General features: G+C 40.5%; 1 protein-coding gene across 5 annotated transcripts in view; it reads left to right on the plus strand.

Annotated features, from left to right (window-relative positions):
- The window catches only part of CDHR1 (cadherin related family member 1), an 84,778-nt gene that overhangs the window by 936 nt on the left and 65,063 nt on the right, over positions 1–18,779 (plus strand). For all 5 annotated transcript variants that reach the window (XR_009463020.1, XM_006270177.3, XM_019497154.2 and 2 more), the window contains exons 2-5: positions 72–167; positions 14,203–14,348; positions 15,659–15,709; positions 18,310–18,399. Coding sequence is in view for 4 of the 5 variants with exons in the window: in XM_006270177.3 (XP_006270239.1) it covers positions 72–167; positions 14,203–14,348; positions 15,659–15,709; positions 18,310–18,399 (383 nt within the window). In the remaining variant the exon portion in view is untranslated. The remainder of the gene's footprint in view (positions 1–71; positions 168–14,202; positions 14,349–15,658; positions 15,710–18,309; positions 18,400–18,779) is intronic.

The following is an 18,779-nucleotide window of genomic DNA, read 5'->3' on the forward strand; positions in this document are numbered from 1 at the left end:
AGAAAAAAATCAGGTTACTGCAGTTTATTATTAAATGTTTTTCTTCAGGTTATGTTTTGTTTTAATTTCAGTTCATGCAAATTATGCCCCCTATTTCTTTGATAATGGACCAAGCAGCACAAATGGGAACATGGCACTTCTCAGCCTTTCAGAGGACACATCTGTTGGTCAGTATTACAGTACCTATGTTTAAATAAATGCTAAAACTGAAGCCATTTGTTGCTTCAGTTGTTAAAAAATAAGGGGAAGCACTACAGTTATTCTGTTGTAGCTACTGTTAACATGTCCCCAAAATCTTCTATTGGTTTTCCATTTGATACATTTAAATGTTTATTTTATTTCTCCCTCACTTCATTTAAAATGACATGTTTGAATGCAAAGTTTTGTGAGGTGAGGTAATATCTTTTATTGGACCATCTTAAGTGGTTTGGAGAGAAAAGAGACAAGCTTTCAGGCTTCAAGCATGCTTCATCAGGTCCAAGAAAGAAGCAAAGTAATGTATATGAATATGAACTGTATTTTGAAATAACGAGTTTGTTGGTCACACACTGTTGATCGCCTGATCCACCCAGAGCAGCACAAGCACGAGCGTTTCTGACAGGTAAAATAATTTGTGGCATTGAGAGGTTTTCTTGTCAACCTAAGCAGATGCTTATGTAAAGTAAACATATTACTAATGATTAACTTCACCTTGAGTCTTCATCAAGAAGTGCATAAGGCAAAGTGTACGTTGAAATGTAAATGAGAGATGACAGAAGGATTTGCTTCAAGTAACTTTCACACTTTTTTATATTTAAATTTGAAAACTTTCTGTCATAGTGATTTTTATTTTTTAAAATGTTCATTAAGGAGAGAGATCACAGAAATCAATTTTCATTAAAAAAATAGTTAGGGATTTAGTGAAAATTCAAAAGCTGACTTTTTAAGTTTTCAGGTGACAAAAAAGAATCTTCCTTTTGGATGAGAACTAAAAAATTGTGAAGAAAAATGTCAGCATTACAAGAGTAAAAACTTGTAGGCTTTCATAATTTATTTTCACAGAGAAAAATAATTACCAACTAGCCCAAATGTAATAATTTTATAGTAGAAATCTAATGGCAATGAGCTCCTTTCCTTCTAGAGCCAAAATAGTGTACTTGGTCTCTATTTTGTGTTTACTCCTATTTGACTATAGTTTCTAGAGGCTAAATTACAAGGTTCTCCACCTCGGGAAGAAAAACCCGCAGCATGCTTATAGGCTCAGCAGTGCTATGCTGGCTAGCACTACGAATGAAAGGGACTTGGGGGTCATAATTGACCACAAGATGAACATGAGCCATCAATGTGATGCTGCAGCTAGTACAGTGAGCAAAATGCTGGCTTGCATCCATAGATGTTTCTCAAGCAAATCCCAGGATGTCATTCTTCTGTTGTACTTGGCCTTGGTGAGGCTACAGCTGGAGTACTGCGTCCAGTTTTGGGCTCCACAATTCAAAAAGGATGTGGAGAATTTTGAGAGAGTGCAGAGGAGAGCCACACTCATAATCAGAGGTCAGGAAAACAGAGTTTATGATGAGAGGCTGAGAGCTATGGGACTCCTCAGCCTCGAAAAGTGCAGGCTCAGGAGTGATCTGATGGCTGCCTATAAGTTTATAAGGTGTGCTCACCAGGATCTGGGGGAACGTTTGTTCACCAGAGCACCCCAAGGGATAACAAGGTCAAATGCTCATAAACTCCTCCAAGACCATTTCAGGCTGGACATAACGAAGAACTTCTTTACTGTCTGAGCCCCCAAGGTCTGGAATAGCCTGCCATCAGAGGTGGTTCAAGCACCTACTTTGAATGCCTTCAAGAGAAATTTGGATGTTTATCTTGCTGGGATCCTATGACCACTGGTGACGTTCTGTCCCTGGGCCAGGAGGCTGGACTTGATGATATTCCAAGGTCCCTTCCAGCCCTAATGTCTATGAAATCAAGAACGTTGGCCTTTTAGATGTGCAACTCTGGATTATTATGTTACCCTAGGGTCTCTATAGGGGAGGAAAACTTTCTAGGAGGCACAGGAAAAGCTAGATACCTCACAGTAAGACTCCCAACACCTAACACATGGAATGTGAAACTGCCTAGATACCTTATTTACCTGAATCCAAGACAGTCCTAAATTTAAGATGACCCCCCCCCTCCCCAATAATTACATTCTGTTTATGGAAAATGTGTAAATTTGTTATGATTTTCCATGTATAGAGTCTAATTATTAGTGGGTAATCTTAAATGTGTACTCCCCACTGCTGCCACAGGGAAAGCAATAGTGGGAGGTGGGGGAGGGGGGGACAGGCAGGGGGGAAGTTTGTAGGGGGTGCGGTGGTGAGAAGCAGTGGGAGCAGGTAGTTGGAAGGGGTACTTGAAGCTATGGCCCCCGCCCAATGCTCCCCGCCATTTGCCATTGCTTTTCGTAACTCCCTTTGTGCTTGCTCCCCTGCAGACTTCCCCTCCCTCCCCCACCTGCCCCTCTGCAGCTTTGGGTCCCCAGCCCCCTTCCCCCTGTCTCCCCTCACCCAGGCTACTAATCTGGGATGGGGCCATGCTCCGTGCCTCCAGGTGGAGTAGGGACACAACCTGCCAGTGCAAAGCAACATTAAATATCAGGGGCAAAAGGGAAAGACTGGGGGAAGAGAGACAGCAGGGTCAGGGCCAGAGTCAGAACCACAGAAGCTGCCTGCCCCCTTGCAGCCTCGCACTGGATTCCAAGACGAAGGACTTTTTTTCCCCATGTCATGAGGCCCTCTCATCTTGGATTCAAGCAAATGTGATAATAGAAATAGCTGAGCCCAGAGATCTCTCTTAAATGTTCTCCCTTTCTAGGATTTAGGTGCCTAATTTTGAGCTGCAGGGAGGTACCTTCCTTCAACTGGCAACACAGTACAGAACTGTTTTCTGAAAGCAGGTGTCTATGACCTTTATTTCAAAATCAGAGCTCAGTCTTTTCTTTCAAAATACTGTTGGTGAGGAGAACACCTTGTACCACAAAGCTATAGGCTGCTCTGTTGTGGGAATACTCTTCAACCATCCTCTTGAGGCTGTTCCACTGAACAGAAAAGAATTGATGATGTATTGGGCCAGAAAGAGAACAAGGAAGCAGTAAAATGACTCTCTAGCCTAGTGATTGAGACACTCACTTGATGGCTGAGTGAAACCTGGATTCTGGTCCCTCCTTGAGGGACTGCTTAAGTATTCTGATTATTGGCTGTTCCATGCAAAGATATATAAAGAGATATTGGAGCAAGAAGAGTATCTCTCCCTTATAGTACCTATAGAATGTCCTATAGCTTGGTTGTAAAGGCACTCTCCAGGTAAGAGATGCAGGTCTGAGGGTAAAGCAGGAAACTGAATCCATATCTCCCATTCCTTGACCAAATGCCACCACCAGTAAGATAATGTATAAAAGAAGGGGCACCACCATCTCCTTTTCCACTGCATGGGTTTTAAAGAAGGAGGCAGTAACCATTGTGTTTATGCAGAGCCCAATCCTAAATTTGTGTTATTAGGCATAAGAACTTCTATGGATTCAAGACCAGCTGAGTTAGGTCTTCAGCAATGCCTAATTTCTGAATCCTATCTCAGTTTCAGTATGAACTTGGCGCTCTGCTGCTCAACCCCATGAAAACTGAAATATATCAAGGCATATACAAAACAGAACTTTACATTTGGGAAATTAAAGTAAAAACTGAAGTATCTTTGGAGTGTAGGGACTTCTGACATGGTAACTGAATGGGTTTCAAGACAGCAGTTTTGGACTTAAATGTGATATAGATACCCAAGCTCTTCTTTTGAATTTGAGTCTAGATTAGTAGTTGTGAAAGCTGCAGGTCCTGTGTATTCTGATTGGAATTAAAGGAAAACGGACTTTTCAAAAGCATTTAGCATTTGCCTAGCTCTTCCATTTTAAAATCAATAGAAAACTTTATTGCTTTGGAAAATCCTTCCCTAACTTCCTGCAGTCTATTTTATAGAGGGTGGCTTGGGAAAAAAATCTTGCTATCCCATTGTTGTTTGCCTATGACAAGTTGTTCTCCACCAGAAAAAAAACTGCATTTCAGTAGTGTTCAGTATACAGGCAATGGAATTTCTCTCTAACAGGGCAGACACAACTGAAAAAATAATCCCATCCACTTGCAAGTAGCAGCAAGGTCCCTGCAGCTGCAGGAAGCAGGCCCACTCCTAGTGGGGGCAAACTGCAGCAACACAAGTCTTGAGTCACCTGCAGCTGTTCTAGAAACTGAAAGGGAGGCTTCTCCAGTTCTCCCCACTAATGGGATAGTGGCAACAGTTTCTTTTTCCCTTCCTCCTCTGCATATACAAAGAGGAGAAAAAGGATGTAACACAGAATGTAATTAGGAGTGGGTGAGATGGGTACCTGCCCCAGGCACCAAGTTAAGGAGGGGCACCAGACTATCCTTCATCCCCACAGAGTCCATGCCCTGACAGAATTGCCATGCTGGGAACTCCAAAACAGTTCCTGGCTGCTGTTACTGTAAAAGTGACAGCCAGGTGCGCAGACCATGTGTGGGGGAAGCAGCTCAACCAGGACTGTTTAGAAATTCCCAGCATGGGTAAGGCTGCTGCTCTCCTGTCCAGCACCTCCCCACTCCCAACTCTCAGACCTGTAGGTCCCCCATCCCCCAATTCTCCCACAGAGTTGTCTCTGGGTGCCATCCTGGCTTGTTTTGCCACTGATGTAACAATAAGCCCTTGAAATGCGATATTTGCCAGACGTAAATATATTCCAGGGGGATTAGCATGGCTATAGCAATAAAGTAGAGCTTCACCACTCAGTGGGAGCACTTACACATGCAATCAATGCGACGTGATAAATTCTGGAGCAGTTTGCTCTGGAGCACACTGCTTCCAGGTGCAATATCTACACACATGCACAGGACAGCAGCACTTTGAGCCAAGGTGGAGCAGCCCTGGGAGCTCTGTGGTTGACCCCTGGGCCTGCTGCCAGCCCAAGGGTACTCTGCTCTTGCTTAAAGTACTGCTGTCCCAATCACTGTCCACACATGCATCGCAGCACAATAAATGGCTTTGCTGTAAGATAGAACTGTCCCTAATGGCAGAGTTAATTAATTTACTGTGCCCTAATACCAGCGCACATGTAGTTGGTAACACTTTGTTGTGGAGCTGATTAGTCAACTCCACAGTAAAGTGCACATGTAGATACACCCACTGAGAAGAGTGAAATGTTAAATTTGTGTTCAGCCTGTTAGAGTTTGCAATCAAAGGCCAGCAAAAATTTAGCTGACCAAAGCAACCCCCAGATGCCATCAGTAATGCTGTGGAGTGCACCGACTGTCATGGAAATAAATCATAGCTTGCTTTCTCTCCATTCAGGACTGACATTGGGGCACTTAGCCATTAACTGCTAAAATCAGAGCAAATTTAAAAAACAGACAAAGGTCATTGCGCACCAAAGCAAGTAGGTCTCTAACTTATAATTTCAGTCACAGAGAAATTTACCCTGCTGCATCAACCTAAACTGCAAGGAAGGGCTACAAATAGCTAGGAAATAACAGGCAAGTTTGGAATGACTACTGCTTCCACTAAAGCTCCCAACTTTAAATAGAGGGACAGTGACTAAAGGACTAACACCAGAGCAGTCATATCTGTATCAATCAATTATATTATAAATTATTTAAAACAATAATTAAACCCTGAGTACATTAAATATGGCCTCTTTCATCCATTTAACATGTTCTATGTACTGGTAAATCTCCAGTGAATGTACTTTAAGATCTAAGCAGCAAACATTCAGATAACTTGTAGAAGGGGTTTACTTCTGTAGCCAAAGTCTGCTACATTTAAAAATAGCCTCATTGTTTGATTCCTGAGCTCCTGCCTTAAGGGCAAATGGCTGAAAAAAATAACCTCGACTGAGTTAATGTGAAGTTGGAATTCACTGAAGTTTGGATTTGAGTCAGAATGAATGATAACTGAGATATGGCCCACAGAAGCTCATTGCAGTTACACTCCTGAGAGAGAGAGGTTTTTTGGGTTGACTCCAAGGATGTTTCTGCAGAGTCCCAGCTAGAAGGGCTTTTTTGAGGTGAGGCATTGAGGAGATGCTTAGTTTACTTAGGCTGAGATCCCTTTTGAAAATTATTGAGGCAGCTGTCAAGGAAGCAGAAGACTTTGGACTGTTGTTCAGAAGCCAAGATATGGGGGTTCTCTAATTTGGGTGCGCTCCAAACCTCGCTGTACTGTGATTTCAGGACTTCCTTTCCTGAGCTGGGCTAGAAAGAATATAACAACTGCTGTTAGTAGAGGTGCACCAACACATTGGTCTGCTATTGGATTGGCATCGATATAAAGAAAATTAACTGTATCGGAAATCAGCCTGATGTGACCGATAATTTGGGTGATAAATGTCCGTGCATTCTTGCAGCCACAGTGCACTGCCTCTTCTGGTAAAGTGCTGTTTTGTTTTGGGTTTTTTTTCCATGTCTGTCAGGTTCCTTTAGTGGGAGCAAATAGCCATAGGTGCTTCTTTCTTCTTCTCTAAGAGATAGGTCTCAGTGCAGAATGCTGGTGGTATTGCTTCCAGGGTCTGAGTGGAACCACCAGGCCATGCACCTGGCTTTAAAAACTTTTTAAAATTTACATTTACAGAGTAAGATTATAAAAATGCTGTATGTTGTTTACCTTCTCAGTTGGACTGGGATTGTACAGGCAGGTAACTGTCTAAAGCTTGGCACAACTGGAAGAATGCAGAGTACTGAAGGGGGGAAAGGGTTAGTTGTTTAAACTAGTTGTAAAATCCCACTAGAATGGAATTATAGAAAGAAATGGGGCGCACAATATTGTTTCCACAGTCGCTTTAATTTGATATTGCTGAGCACATAGAGTCATAGACCAGAGGTCATCTAGTCCAACCCCCTGCCTGAGGCAGGATCATTGCTATCCAAACCATCCTGTACAAAACATAATCTAAAATCTCTATATTTGGAATTTTGACTCATCTATTCAGGCATTACTTAATACTACCATTGTAATTAAATGTTAATAAATGACTATTTCAGTGTATAAACTCACAGCTTCCAAATTCTATAAAAGATTTGTGGGTTTATAGCCTCACAGAGGATTCTAGACAGAGAAGTGTAGGCAATGAAGGGCCAATGGAAGAGCAACCAGAATTTCCAAGCATCTGCTGATGCCAGGGAAGAAAAAGTTTGCTGGGCAAGTAGAGAGAGACCCTCAGTGTTAAACAGTGCAGTTGTATACATATATGCATGTCCAATTCACACATGCTGTTAAATTAGTCAGAAAAATACTGTACCTTGCACAAGCAGGTTGGCATCTTAATGTCTGTTATTTCTTAAGACCTGTACAATCAGAATGGCTCGATGAAACCATAGGAGAGCTAGAGGGGGCAACTAGGGCACCAGCCCCAGGCACCAAGTTATGGGGAGGCATGAAGTAGGAGCTGCTGTGTCACTGATACTGCCCTGTGTGCAGCTGCAGGCCAAGACACAGAAGTGCCCAGGTATACCTCCACATTGGCAACACCTATATGGCTGAGGGCTCCCAGCACTCTCACAAAACAAAAATTCTTTGTTTGCACAGAGTCCTGCCACCCAGGAAGCTCAGAAGATCCTCTTCTCATCCTTCACTGCTCTTCTTTCCTATTTCTCCCCTATCCCTGTCTTCCATGCAGTTGTAGCTATTCTCTGCAGCCCAGCACAACTGCAATCCCAGCTGCTTGCTGGATCTTTTCAGCTTCCTTTGTTGCTCCTGAGCTCCTGCTCTTGGCTCTTTTTCACTGCTTCTTTCCTACTAGTCTGGTTTTCTTACCACCTATCTCTTCATCATTACTGTTTCCTGCCAAATGCTCCCCAGCTCCTACTGTCCTTGTTGCAGTCCAGCTACTAATTGCTGCACTGCTCCAGATTTCTGCTACTATCTCCTATTCTTTCCATCCCAGCTCAGAAACCCTTCCATAAGCTACTACTGCCTGCCAACTAGTATGCCTTCTCTCTCCAGGTATTTCTGTAGTTCATCCATCTCCAAAGTATTTGAACCATAAGAATTTCCCCAGGAACCCACCATCTATAACTTATTCCCAGTCACTCATTTTCTCCAAAAAGAGACGTGCAGGAGTGAAAAGGTCAATCATTTTTCACTTTACATTTAGCAAATCTTGCTGCAAGCTAGGTACTGACACGGGACATAGCAGACCTGGAATTTCCAGTCCAAATCATTCTTAAGTTGTCCAGTGTCTTGAAATCCTGAATAATATCATCAGCTCTCATTCTAATTACTCCAAAATGATTGAATTAGTTGAAGACAGACTTTTCAAAAACATTCACCTCTCAACTGAGACAGGGAGGTTTTCAGCCCTAAAAGAAACCCTTTCCAGAGAAAATTATAGGCAATCAAAGCAAGGTCTTGAAACAGCAGTATCTTCTGCAGTGATGTATAAGGGTGAGTACAACACCATAATGAAGCATGTTCTGCCATTTAAAGGTTACTGGATCAATAGGGCACTTGCTGGTGATTCATGAACAGCTGACTGGTCATGTGGTGTTTGCTCCATCCTTGGTTCCAGTCACTTTGTTGTATTGAAGACATCTGTAAATGCATTAAATATCCTCCTAAAATTATTAAATCAATTGTTGTAGTTTCAACAGGGATGTTATGCTATCACCAATAGGAGAGGAAGTGATATAGCACCTAATGAGAAATGTTTGTCTCAGAGCCTCTGTATTGAGAGGTGTCACAACCCAAGGGTGTGATTTTTGTTTGTGTGAGCTTCGGCACTGCTGAATTATTTCCCGCCACTTGTAGCTTTCTTTGCAGGGTGCATTTCTTAGTTGCAAAAAGAGAAATGCATGCTGCAAGGAGTTCCCACCATTTGTATTCAAATTTGTGCCCCACTATTGGCCAGTTCTAAATTATTCCCACGTGGCGGCTAGCGATTGGCTTGCTAGCCGTATAAGAGGCTTGAGCAGTTTCCGCCCAAGTTGGAGGACTCTACGACTATCAGGAGGAGGAGAACTTCACGTCTCATGAAGATCTGTAAGCGCTGCGGAGCCTATCGGACCCAGCGTGTATCTCAAGAAGACTATAGGGATCTGATCAACTTCTCGCCTCCCCCCGTCGCCGCCTGATCCCTCGACGTACCCTTCCCGGCGCGCAAGTTCCACGGAGCCTAGCAAACTTCATGTGAGTGAATCCAGAGCTCTACCCGGGTTCGAGTCCTGCAGGTTTATCTTCCCGTCGCCAAAACCCCATTGCGACATATGCTCGAGGTTTTTGTTCATCTTCCCGTCGCCGAAACCCCATTGCGACGTACCCTCATGTTCTGCAGGTTCGAGTTTTGTTTTGTTTTGTAACTGCAACTCAAGCAAGTTTTCCTGTCTGCACCGCGACCATCTTTGGTGTAAGTAAAATAATCTTAAATCAACCACTAAGCGTCCGTGCCTAATTCTAGCGTGCCGCCTGCCTTCCCCGACCCGGCATGTCTGGGCTGCTAGCCACAGCCCACCGCGCGAAAAAAACCCCCCGAGGGCCTCGGACCGCTCCCAGCCCGCACAAGAGGATAATCTCTAGTCAGAAAATTTTCATTCATTCTGTAGCAGTTTATGTTTTTAGCTTGGGAGAGTAGGGAGGACCACAGTTACATGTCTGTTTTGTTAGTCAAGATGGTGGTTTCCACATTTTTTAAGCAGTTCCAGCAATGAAAACAAGAGAAGAGGTGAGCTGCCTGATCATGAATGTCAGATAGATAAAGTTAAGTGGTAGTAAATGTGCAGGGAGATTGTTAAGCAAGAACCCTGCAAGATACAGTCCATGTTACAAGGAAGTTTTGAGAACTGAATGCCAGGCTGAATGTACTCATGCATTATGAACCAGTTAATGAGAATCAAATAGGCTGTGTTTGGACAAGGTAATAAGAAACTAGTTCATTTTCCTTCCCTTCCTATAATGCAATTGGAATTTGACTGAGACAGGAACAGCAAATTCCCACAAGGCTGGCAAGTATTTGCTTGTTGTCAGGCTCATAGACATCTTATGAAGGTGGATAACCAAGAAACCATCTCACAGCCAACACCCAGAAGTCAATACACAAAATAGGCAAAATAAGACAGAGGGGACATTTGTTTTCAGAATTCTAGACCTGATAATGTATTGTAATGCAAGTAGACTCATTGGCCCGAATTCATCCCCCCCGTTGACTAAAGTAGATTTATGGAATGAAGTTGGCCTTTAATAAAGGTTTTTCATAAAAGTAATCAAGTAAGTTAGAGCTTCAGGACTAGGATCTTTACCAGCATTTTCCCTGTGCCTAGAATGAATAATGCTTTATTTGCTTATGTGTCTGACAGGAAGAGGCTATTTGCTCAAACCCACAGGTAAGATGTTAGTTGGATTTTTAATGTACTTACTTTTCAGTAAGTAGGGTCTATGTGCCAAGAGTTAAATTTTAATTTGAATTAACACTGTGCTGAAAAGTGTTTTTGGAGTGTTAATTATATGGAGAATTTATGCATTAAAATATAAGTCGGCTAATATTAGGAACTGAGACTGAACCAGTAGAGAAATTACAATCAAACAATCTAGTGAAAATGGCACATTAAATACCCTGCATTTGCAAAAGCAAGGGTGTGTGATATCCAGAAAGGAAATAAGATATGAAAATTGATGAGGGGCTTCATTTTCTCTTTAGAAACTTCAACAATCACACACTTTACATGAGCATCAATATTTTATATCATTTTGAGCTATTTGAAAATGTGCCGATCTTAATTTCCTTAAGAGATTTCAACAGAAGCAGTGTATAGACTTATAATAACAGGACAAATGGTAGAGCTAATATTTGACCTACCTGGAAGGGGATGTTCCTCTCTGTAGATCCTACTTTCCTATTATTCTGCCCCCATCTACTTATATTTTAGTGGACTAGGTAGGTTTGCATAAGTCCAGGTTAAAATACTTTCATATGTGTTTGAATACAATATTCTTTGAAAATCTGTATGCTGCACTTGCTATAGAATGTTTCTAGCGAGTAAAGCTGTATTTTTTATTAGTATTGCAGTAGTGTCCAGGAACCCTAGCCATGGACCCCAGTGTCCTAAGTGGTGAACAAACGCACTTCCAAAAGATGGTGCCCGTCCCAAAGAAAAGGAGATAAGATCCACTGGTTGTCACCAACTTGGCTATGAGACCGTAGAAATGTCCCTTGTCTTTGTGACTTCATGTCTCTTATAATGGAGGTATTAGGAGCTTGCCATATGATGGAATCATTGAGTTTAATTAAAGTGATTTGCTTTCTGCGGGTGAAAGGTGTAATAGACTGCAAATGTCAAGAGCTATTTTTATCACTAGCGTTCACTGCACTTGAAACATGAAATTTAGGTTTTTTAAGAAAACATAGCTTCAACAGCTGACATAGACAAATGTGCAAGAAACCCATAGCAGGACATCTCAGATAGGCAGAGGAAATCAGTTGGAAGGCAAAGAAACAGTTCAGCATTTGAAAAGGAAACAGATAGGACAAAGACAGTGATAAGGGAAGAGGTACAGAAAGTGAGAGTGTAATTAAGAAGTGAAATATTGTAAAAAGAAAAAGAGGGTGAGAAAAACACTGTGTTAACAATGACATCAGTGGAGTTACTTCAGATATACACCTATATAAATGTGATAAGAATTTAGCCTTACACTTGTTGAACAGCAAAGACCAAGCTTTTAAAAATGAGACTATTTGAAATCAGCAGGAGCTGCTGGATGTTCAGCACTTGAAAATTAGCTCTCTTCTTTAAGAGGCTAAGACAGGATGTAGATATCTCCGTACCTATCTGTGTCACTCTATTTAAAAAAAATAGCTACATGTAAGATTTTCTGCCTTCCTTTTTGTAATTATTTACTTAGGGGCAAGAAGTGGGAGAAAGAAAACATCTTGTGTAACAACCCAGTGGCTTTTCCTACTCACTTTTTTAATTACAACATTGTTTTTAGTTTTTTCTCTTTTGATTAATCCCAAGGGAAAAATGAAGTTACGTGGCAGTTTTGTGAGCCTGTTCTGAAAGCTTTCACTATTCACTGGGGATTTGTTGAGTTGGTTCGCAGAGGTGTCTGTTAGTTTTTGCAGAATATAATCTTTAATTAAAAGACACTCCCTGTTTCTGGCGCAGGGCCAGTAGCAGAGATTATTGTGCAAATGCCATGCACTGATGCAGTGCAATATGACTAACTCTTCAGAAAACTAATCAGAATAGTCTCTTTTTCTCTCTCTCTCTCTCTCTCTCTCTCTCTCTCTCTCTCTCTCTGTATATACGTATACAGAAACAATCAAATTGGCTAACTATGATCCTCCAATGCCATGTTGCTGGTTGTGCCAATACTCCATGGTGCTGTTATTGAGAGAGGTTCATTGCTGCATCCACAGGGTAAGCAAGCAAGCTTTGAGAAGGTTTTATTACAAACCTGAGACTATAAAAGGGAACCCATCTGGCACACAGATACTGCTGACAGCACCACAGTTACAACAACAGAGTAATATTATGTTATCGGTGGTAATTAAGGAGATAGTAACCTGCAGCAGTGCTGTCTGATTTTGCTTTGAAAAGAGATTAAACCCAAGTGAAGCTGACCTGAGTTATAGTTAAAATCATACAAAATTCAATGTTTGGAGTATTTTTAACATGGAACATGGCAAAATATGGTGCTTATATTTGACAATGGTACACACCTCATGTGAATGCCTAAATCTAAAGTCCAACTCTGCCATATTAATTTCTCCCTCGAACCACAAACACACCTCTCCTCTCTGCTGTTGGTTACTTCCCAGGCTCGCTGACAAAGGCAGGGAAAAGATTTATCCCTAACTTTCTCCACACAACTTCTGCATCCAGGACTTTTGCCACCGTGTTAAATATCATTTTATATAAGAATGGTTTTATAATCTGAACCAGGAAAAAAGATTAAACCATAATTTTAGAGCTGTGAAGCACTTTCAATGGAAGGAGTGACTTGCCCAGTAGGTAGAGCAGTAGAAGATAAATCAGGACTCCTGAGTCCTGTCCCTGACTCTGACAATAATTTGCTATATGACTTTGAACAATTAACTTAACTCACTTATGCCTCACTTTACTTATTGGAAAATGCAGATAATTATAAAAAATGAGCACAACAACACTATCAGACCCAGTTAATTAATTCTGTAAAATACTTTACCTTGGATGAAGGATGTTCTATACGTGAAAAATAGACTAAGAGCCTTGCAAGAAAGCTATATAATAAATACGCCTCACAATGTTTTGAAAATGTAGGTGTTACAGTCCTGCAGGAAATGCCACTTTTTATAAAAAAGAGTCAGCTCACTGAAGTTGGCATTGACTTCTCAAGTATTTAAAAATAGATGTTACAATTTATCTTTTCCTAGCGTGTAAAAGGAGTAAATTGATTAGTTTACAGGGTTCATTCATTTGTATGTGAATAAGTGGTTGCTTGTGAAGAATTTAGTAAGTGGAAGCTATGTGGTAGAGTGTTTTGCATTTATTTTGTTCTGAAAGGATGAAAGTCTGTAATCTATCTCATATTTCTTGAATTCCATAGCCTACATTGACCTCTTGTACAAATCTTCTCTTCTGCTCTCATGAGCCTCCTTGGCTTTTTTACATTTCATTTTTTCCAGTGAAAGATAGTTACACTTTGAGTATGAGGAGAGGAGGAGCATCTTCTGGTTGGTCATAGGAGGCAGTGGGTATTTAATGTTTCTCTATTTTGGGGGGCCTCCAGTAAAATTGAGAGCTCAAAGGGCCCTCATGCTCCAAATTAACTGAAATTTTGAGAGTAGATACCCTAAAGAGTGAATATTATAGAGGAGACAGTTTATTTCATGTTTCCCTTGTTTCTGTTATCATCACCTCAGTCTTGCCTGGGGTCAGGCAAGGCCTGCTACTCCTTTTCCAGGTGCATAGATAAAAATAAATGGCTGATTTTAAAAGTATTCTGTAGATAAGAGTTCTGGAGAAGGCCAATGGTCTTTGGTGCTCTGGATTTAACCAATAGGCAGAAAATTATCATCAAAACTATTAAACTACTTGTTATTTATAAATACACAAATACATTACCAAGGAACTCCTTTATAAGAAATAGTATAAAAATACATGCTGCTTGAAGTTACCACAGAACAGTCTTGTGAAATAACTCACTTCATCTTTTCAGGTACACATGTGTACACTCTGAATGGAACTGACCCAGAAGGAGATCCTGTAACCTATGGAATTAAATTTGAAGCAGGGTTAAGAAGATACTTTGCCATTGATGTGAATTTTGGGAATGTCACATTGATTGAAGAACTTGATAGAGAGGTAATGTACAGTGAAACGGTACCACTCTATAGCGCCCTGCAAGCAACTCAAGTTCTTTACAGAACAGTGTCAACTCATTTGGTCCCAAAATCATGCAACTTATGATGCAATAGAATACTACTGACAATAGTTATATAGTGTATTATATAACCTATCACCCATTTTCCCAGTTTATGCATAAAACTGTCCCTAACACAAAATGTGGAGGCACCAGGCTATTAAGCTCTTGCTGAACGTCACTATTTATTTCCATCAGTTTCCTGTGTAGTTTCTAATGCAATTAAGTTTTTCTAAACCTTGCGGATAAAATCTGATTTTTGTTATGATGCTTCACCATGCACATTTTTTTTATATCCACACAAGTAATTTTTTAGATTTAGAATGCTACAGTAATGGCTATATTGCTGCATTGAACTTTTCTAAATATTTATATAAGAAGTTATTCAAAATTATAGACATAAAAGCCACTAAGAGAGATGTTTCCGGTTAAATAATGTCAGTCCAAGATAGCCCCACTAATAAGGTATTTCAGGTAATCAAATTACTCCAGGATCCTATTCTCTAAGCCTGTGAGTTGCCTTTTTAGATGAGACTATTCAAGATTTACAAATTCCTTTAGATATGGTACCAAAGGGTAAAGGTGTCTCACTAGGTCCAGAGGTGTGAGTTAAACTCTGCTCTGGACTCATGCCAAAGGTCAGCCCAAGTAGATCTAGTTAGAAATTGATGCCTTGGTTATTTAGGTTATGGAGTCAAAGGTGGGTTTGGTCCTAGCCAAATGAACCACATTAGCCGAATGACTGTTAGGCTTGGATGGACCTTCAACTTTAAAAAAAACATTTTCAAAGACAGTAAAACTTTCACAAAATAACTCTTTAAGTCATTGTATTCTTGAAAAATATAAGGATTTAATTCATCTAGATCTTCATAGGAATACTTGTGTCTAACCAGTCCACTATTCTACCTCTAACAGTGGTCAGCATAAGATGCTACAGATGTAAGGAGCCTGGCAGTAGGTACATGTAATCTGTCCCCCAAGAAGAGAGCTCATCCTAATATCAAAAGATTATTTTAAAATCTGAAACATAAGAGTATATCACAGATTACAGCATAGGATCCTGAAAGATGATTGTCCAATATGCCTTATTGTTGGGACTACCCTGAATTGCCACCAAAAGCTATGATTTAACTGCTTTCTTTTTTGTTAGCATAATAGGTCTAGGTAGTTTTGTGATTTATTTAAACACTCAGTGATTCTTTGAATCTTGCTAAATACTGGATCTGTTTTACATGGATTCCTTTATTTGCAGAAAGAAGATGAAATCGAAGTAATAGTCAGTATTTCAGATGGCATAAATACAGTAAGTATTCAAAATTGCCAATGCTTGTCTTACTGACAGTGTCAAGGAAATCATAGTAGCTCATGCCTAAATCTTGTTCATTGAACAGACATTTCTAGATAATTATGGATTCTGTTGTTCAAGGAGGCAGTCTGATTCAAACTAGGCTGTAAACACATAGCATTTTCAAACAGGAATCCATCTTGGGCTGTGATCTTCTTGGATCTCATGCCCTTAAGAAGAGTTAAGCCTGCTAGATTCTTGGAGGGTCTGCAACAAAATGTAAGGCATTACACAAGTTAGAGTTGGAGATTCAGAATCAGGTAGTCCTCTCACTAAGTCCCTAGTGAACCTATGCCTTAGAATGGTATTAGGAGTCTTTACTGAGTAATGTGCTGTTTCATCTTATCTTTGGTATCTTTCATTAGGGGTCCCACAAACTTCTCTGCTGTTTTCACTTGTTTTAAAGAAACAAGTTTTTCAGTTTTAAGGCACAGCACTGACAGCCAGAAAGGGAGGGGGGCAAAGAAGTTAAGATGATCCAGAGGCATTAGCTTGAGTCTTATCTCCAGAATGCTAAAGGCTGCCCCCAGTTGGCTCAGCTATAAATAAATATCTGGTGATTTGGAGTGTGGAATCAGAGGTGGACAGATGGGAAGCTAGTGACTTTGTTCCCTAGTGTACAGTTCATTACAAAAACTGGCATGCCCAACAGGCTTCTGGCTATGACCTTGATTGACAGTCAGAAAATATTGTTTTTATTTCTCAGTGGGAGCATCTACACATGCACTTTACTGAGGAGTTGACTAACTAACTCCGCAGTAAAGCATCACTCTCTACACAGTGGCGCTATTAGACCAGAGTAAATTAATTAATTCTTCTGTTAACTGTCTGATACAAATGCTATCCTATGGCAGAGTTATTTAGTGCATCACAGCACATGTGTAGATGGTGACCGGGACTAGCTGGCCCTTCACTGTAGCATCCTCATGCCCCAGCCAGCCACTCTGCAGCACGTTAAGCTGAGGCAGAGCAGCTCTGGGCTGGCAGGGTGACCCTCCTTACCCTCTACCCTTGGCCTCCTGCCAGCCAGGGTTCTCCCGCCCCAGCTCAATGTACTGTAGCCCCAGGTGCATGTGTAAACACTGTGTCTGGAAGCAATAAATTCTGGTGAGAACTATGCACTAATTTCATGTGTAGATGCACCCAATCTGTCACAAAACTATCTGTGAGACCCTGAAGCAGTCATTTAACTTCTATATTTTCATTTCCCCATCAGTAAAACTGGAACAATGATTATCTGCAATACTTCCTACCTCAAATAAAGAATTCATGAACATTTGAGTGCTACTCAACTACTAAGATGATGAGTACCATAGAAATTCCCATAATTAGGGCAACTATATGGATCAAAAATGTCTCTTTACTTCACAAAGAAATGTACAGTTTTGTTGGCAGTTGTTATTGTCTACCATATATTTATAAATACAAAAGGGACTACATTTGGTTGGATGCCACAGTGATTTCTAGATGTATATGTAGAAAGATATTTTCCAAATCATATGCATATCTGTGCTCATGCCCTACTTACATAAAAGGGTTTGGAAACATAAATAAATTACTGCAAGGTAGGGTAGGATAAGAATTTACAGCCTGTCAGCTACTCTATGCTAACTGCCTATGTGCACATTTTTACTATGTAGCAATGCAAAGTAGATTATCCCTTAATGAAAGTGCAGTTAAATAACTTGAATTTACCATGGGGTGAGAGTTTGCATATGGGATGGTTACCAGAATAACTGATGCCCTGTAAGTTTACAATCTGGCTACTTACAGGTAATGTTTGTTTGTATATCTATTTCCTTGCACCAACACCTGCTGATGAGTCATTTATGCACCAGCATGGTCAACAAAGGACACATTTGAACATGCACCTGCTCAGGTCACATGTTTGTAGGCACATAAGAAGATGTTTAGGTTCATGGCAAGTTTAATAAGTATGAAACTAACTTTGAAAATCAGACCTATCAGCTGTAATTTATATAGTGTGCTGAGACTTTTGTAAGATGTTGCATACATCAAAATACTTATCTCAGAGAATACTTTACCCTCCATTCTTAAAATAATTATTTAAGAAGACTTGTTATGCTGCTAGGGAGGCAGGTTTCTGCTTCTGAATTTTGGTAGCAGAAGGACATTCCATGACAAAGAACTTTTTCCATTGCTATTGAAATTATTAGTCAAGTGGATCTCAGTGTTTTAGACTTAAGGAACCCCTCTGAAAATGCCAACTCTTAGCTTTCACTTGTTTCTTTACTACAGAAGAAAGAATGGAACAATTTTTCTGTTTCAAAGAACTCAGAAAGAGCATGATAGGTCAGGATGTTTTTTGACATATGAATACCTATTTGAAATCTCTGGGTTTATCTTGTGAGTCTTGGGTAGGTGTTTGCATACCTAATGGTGCTAATATTGCATGCCAACCCTCACCGCACTTAAAGGATCTCACATCACCCTGCTTGAGGATTACTGAGAGACAGAATAGACAAATGAAAGAGCAGACAAATGAAATTGCTACAATTCAGTTTGATTCATTAAGTTTTCATCATATTCCACTCCAGGTTGATGAAAAAGTCAGAATCCTTGTAACAGATGCCAATGATGAGAGCCCTGAGTTCATCAACACACCTTACATAGTCCATGTCCCAGAGGTTGGTTGACTTCCTTTGCATGCTATATGTTTCAATGCTTCAACAGGATGCATAGAAGTAGAGCTAGTATGTTTTTAGTGATGTTATATCATCAGTGATGAACTTTTACTTTTTATTATGGAATTTTAGTTAGATATTGGGTGCTTGTTTCATGCACACTTCCTGAGAAGTCTCATACTATTGTCCTCCACAATAGTATGAGAGAGGAAGCTGTGATATTTGCACAGTATTTTCCATAGAAGGCCTGCTCCTGCACTAATGTCAATGAGAATGTTACCACTGACTTCAAATGGAGGAAGAGCAGCATTCTAGGAAAGTCATTCCTATCATTTCAGATTTCATTATCTCCTTGAACCCTATGAAGGTATCTCTTTTCCTTT

This window comes from Alligator mississippiensis, chromosome 6, assembly GCF_030867095.1.
Source record: "Alligator mississippiensis isolate rAllMis1 chromosome 6, rAllMis1, whole genome shotgun sequence".
NCBI lineage: Eukaryota > Metazoa > Chordata > Crocodylia > Alligatoridae > Alligator > Alligator mississippiensis.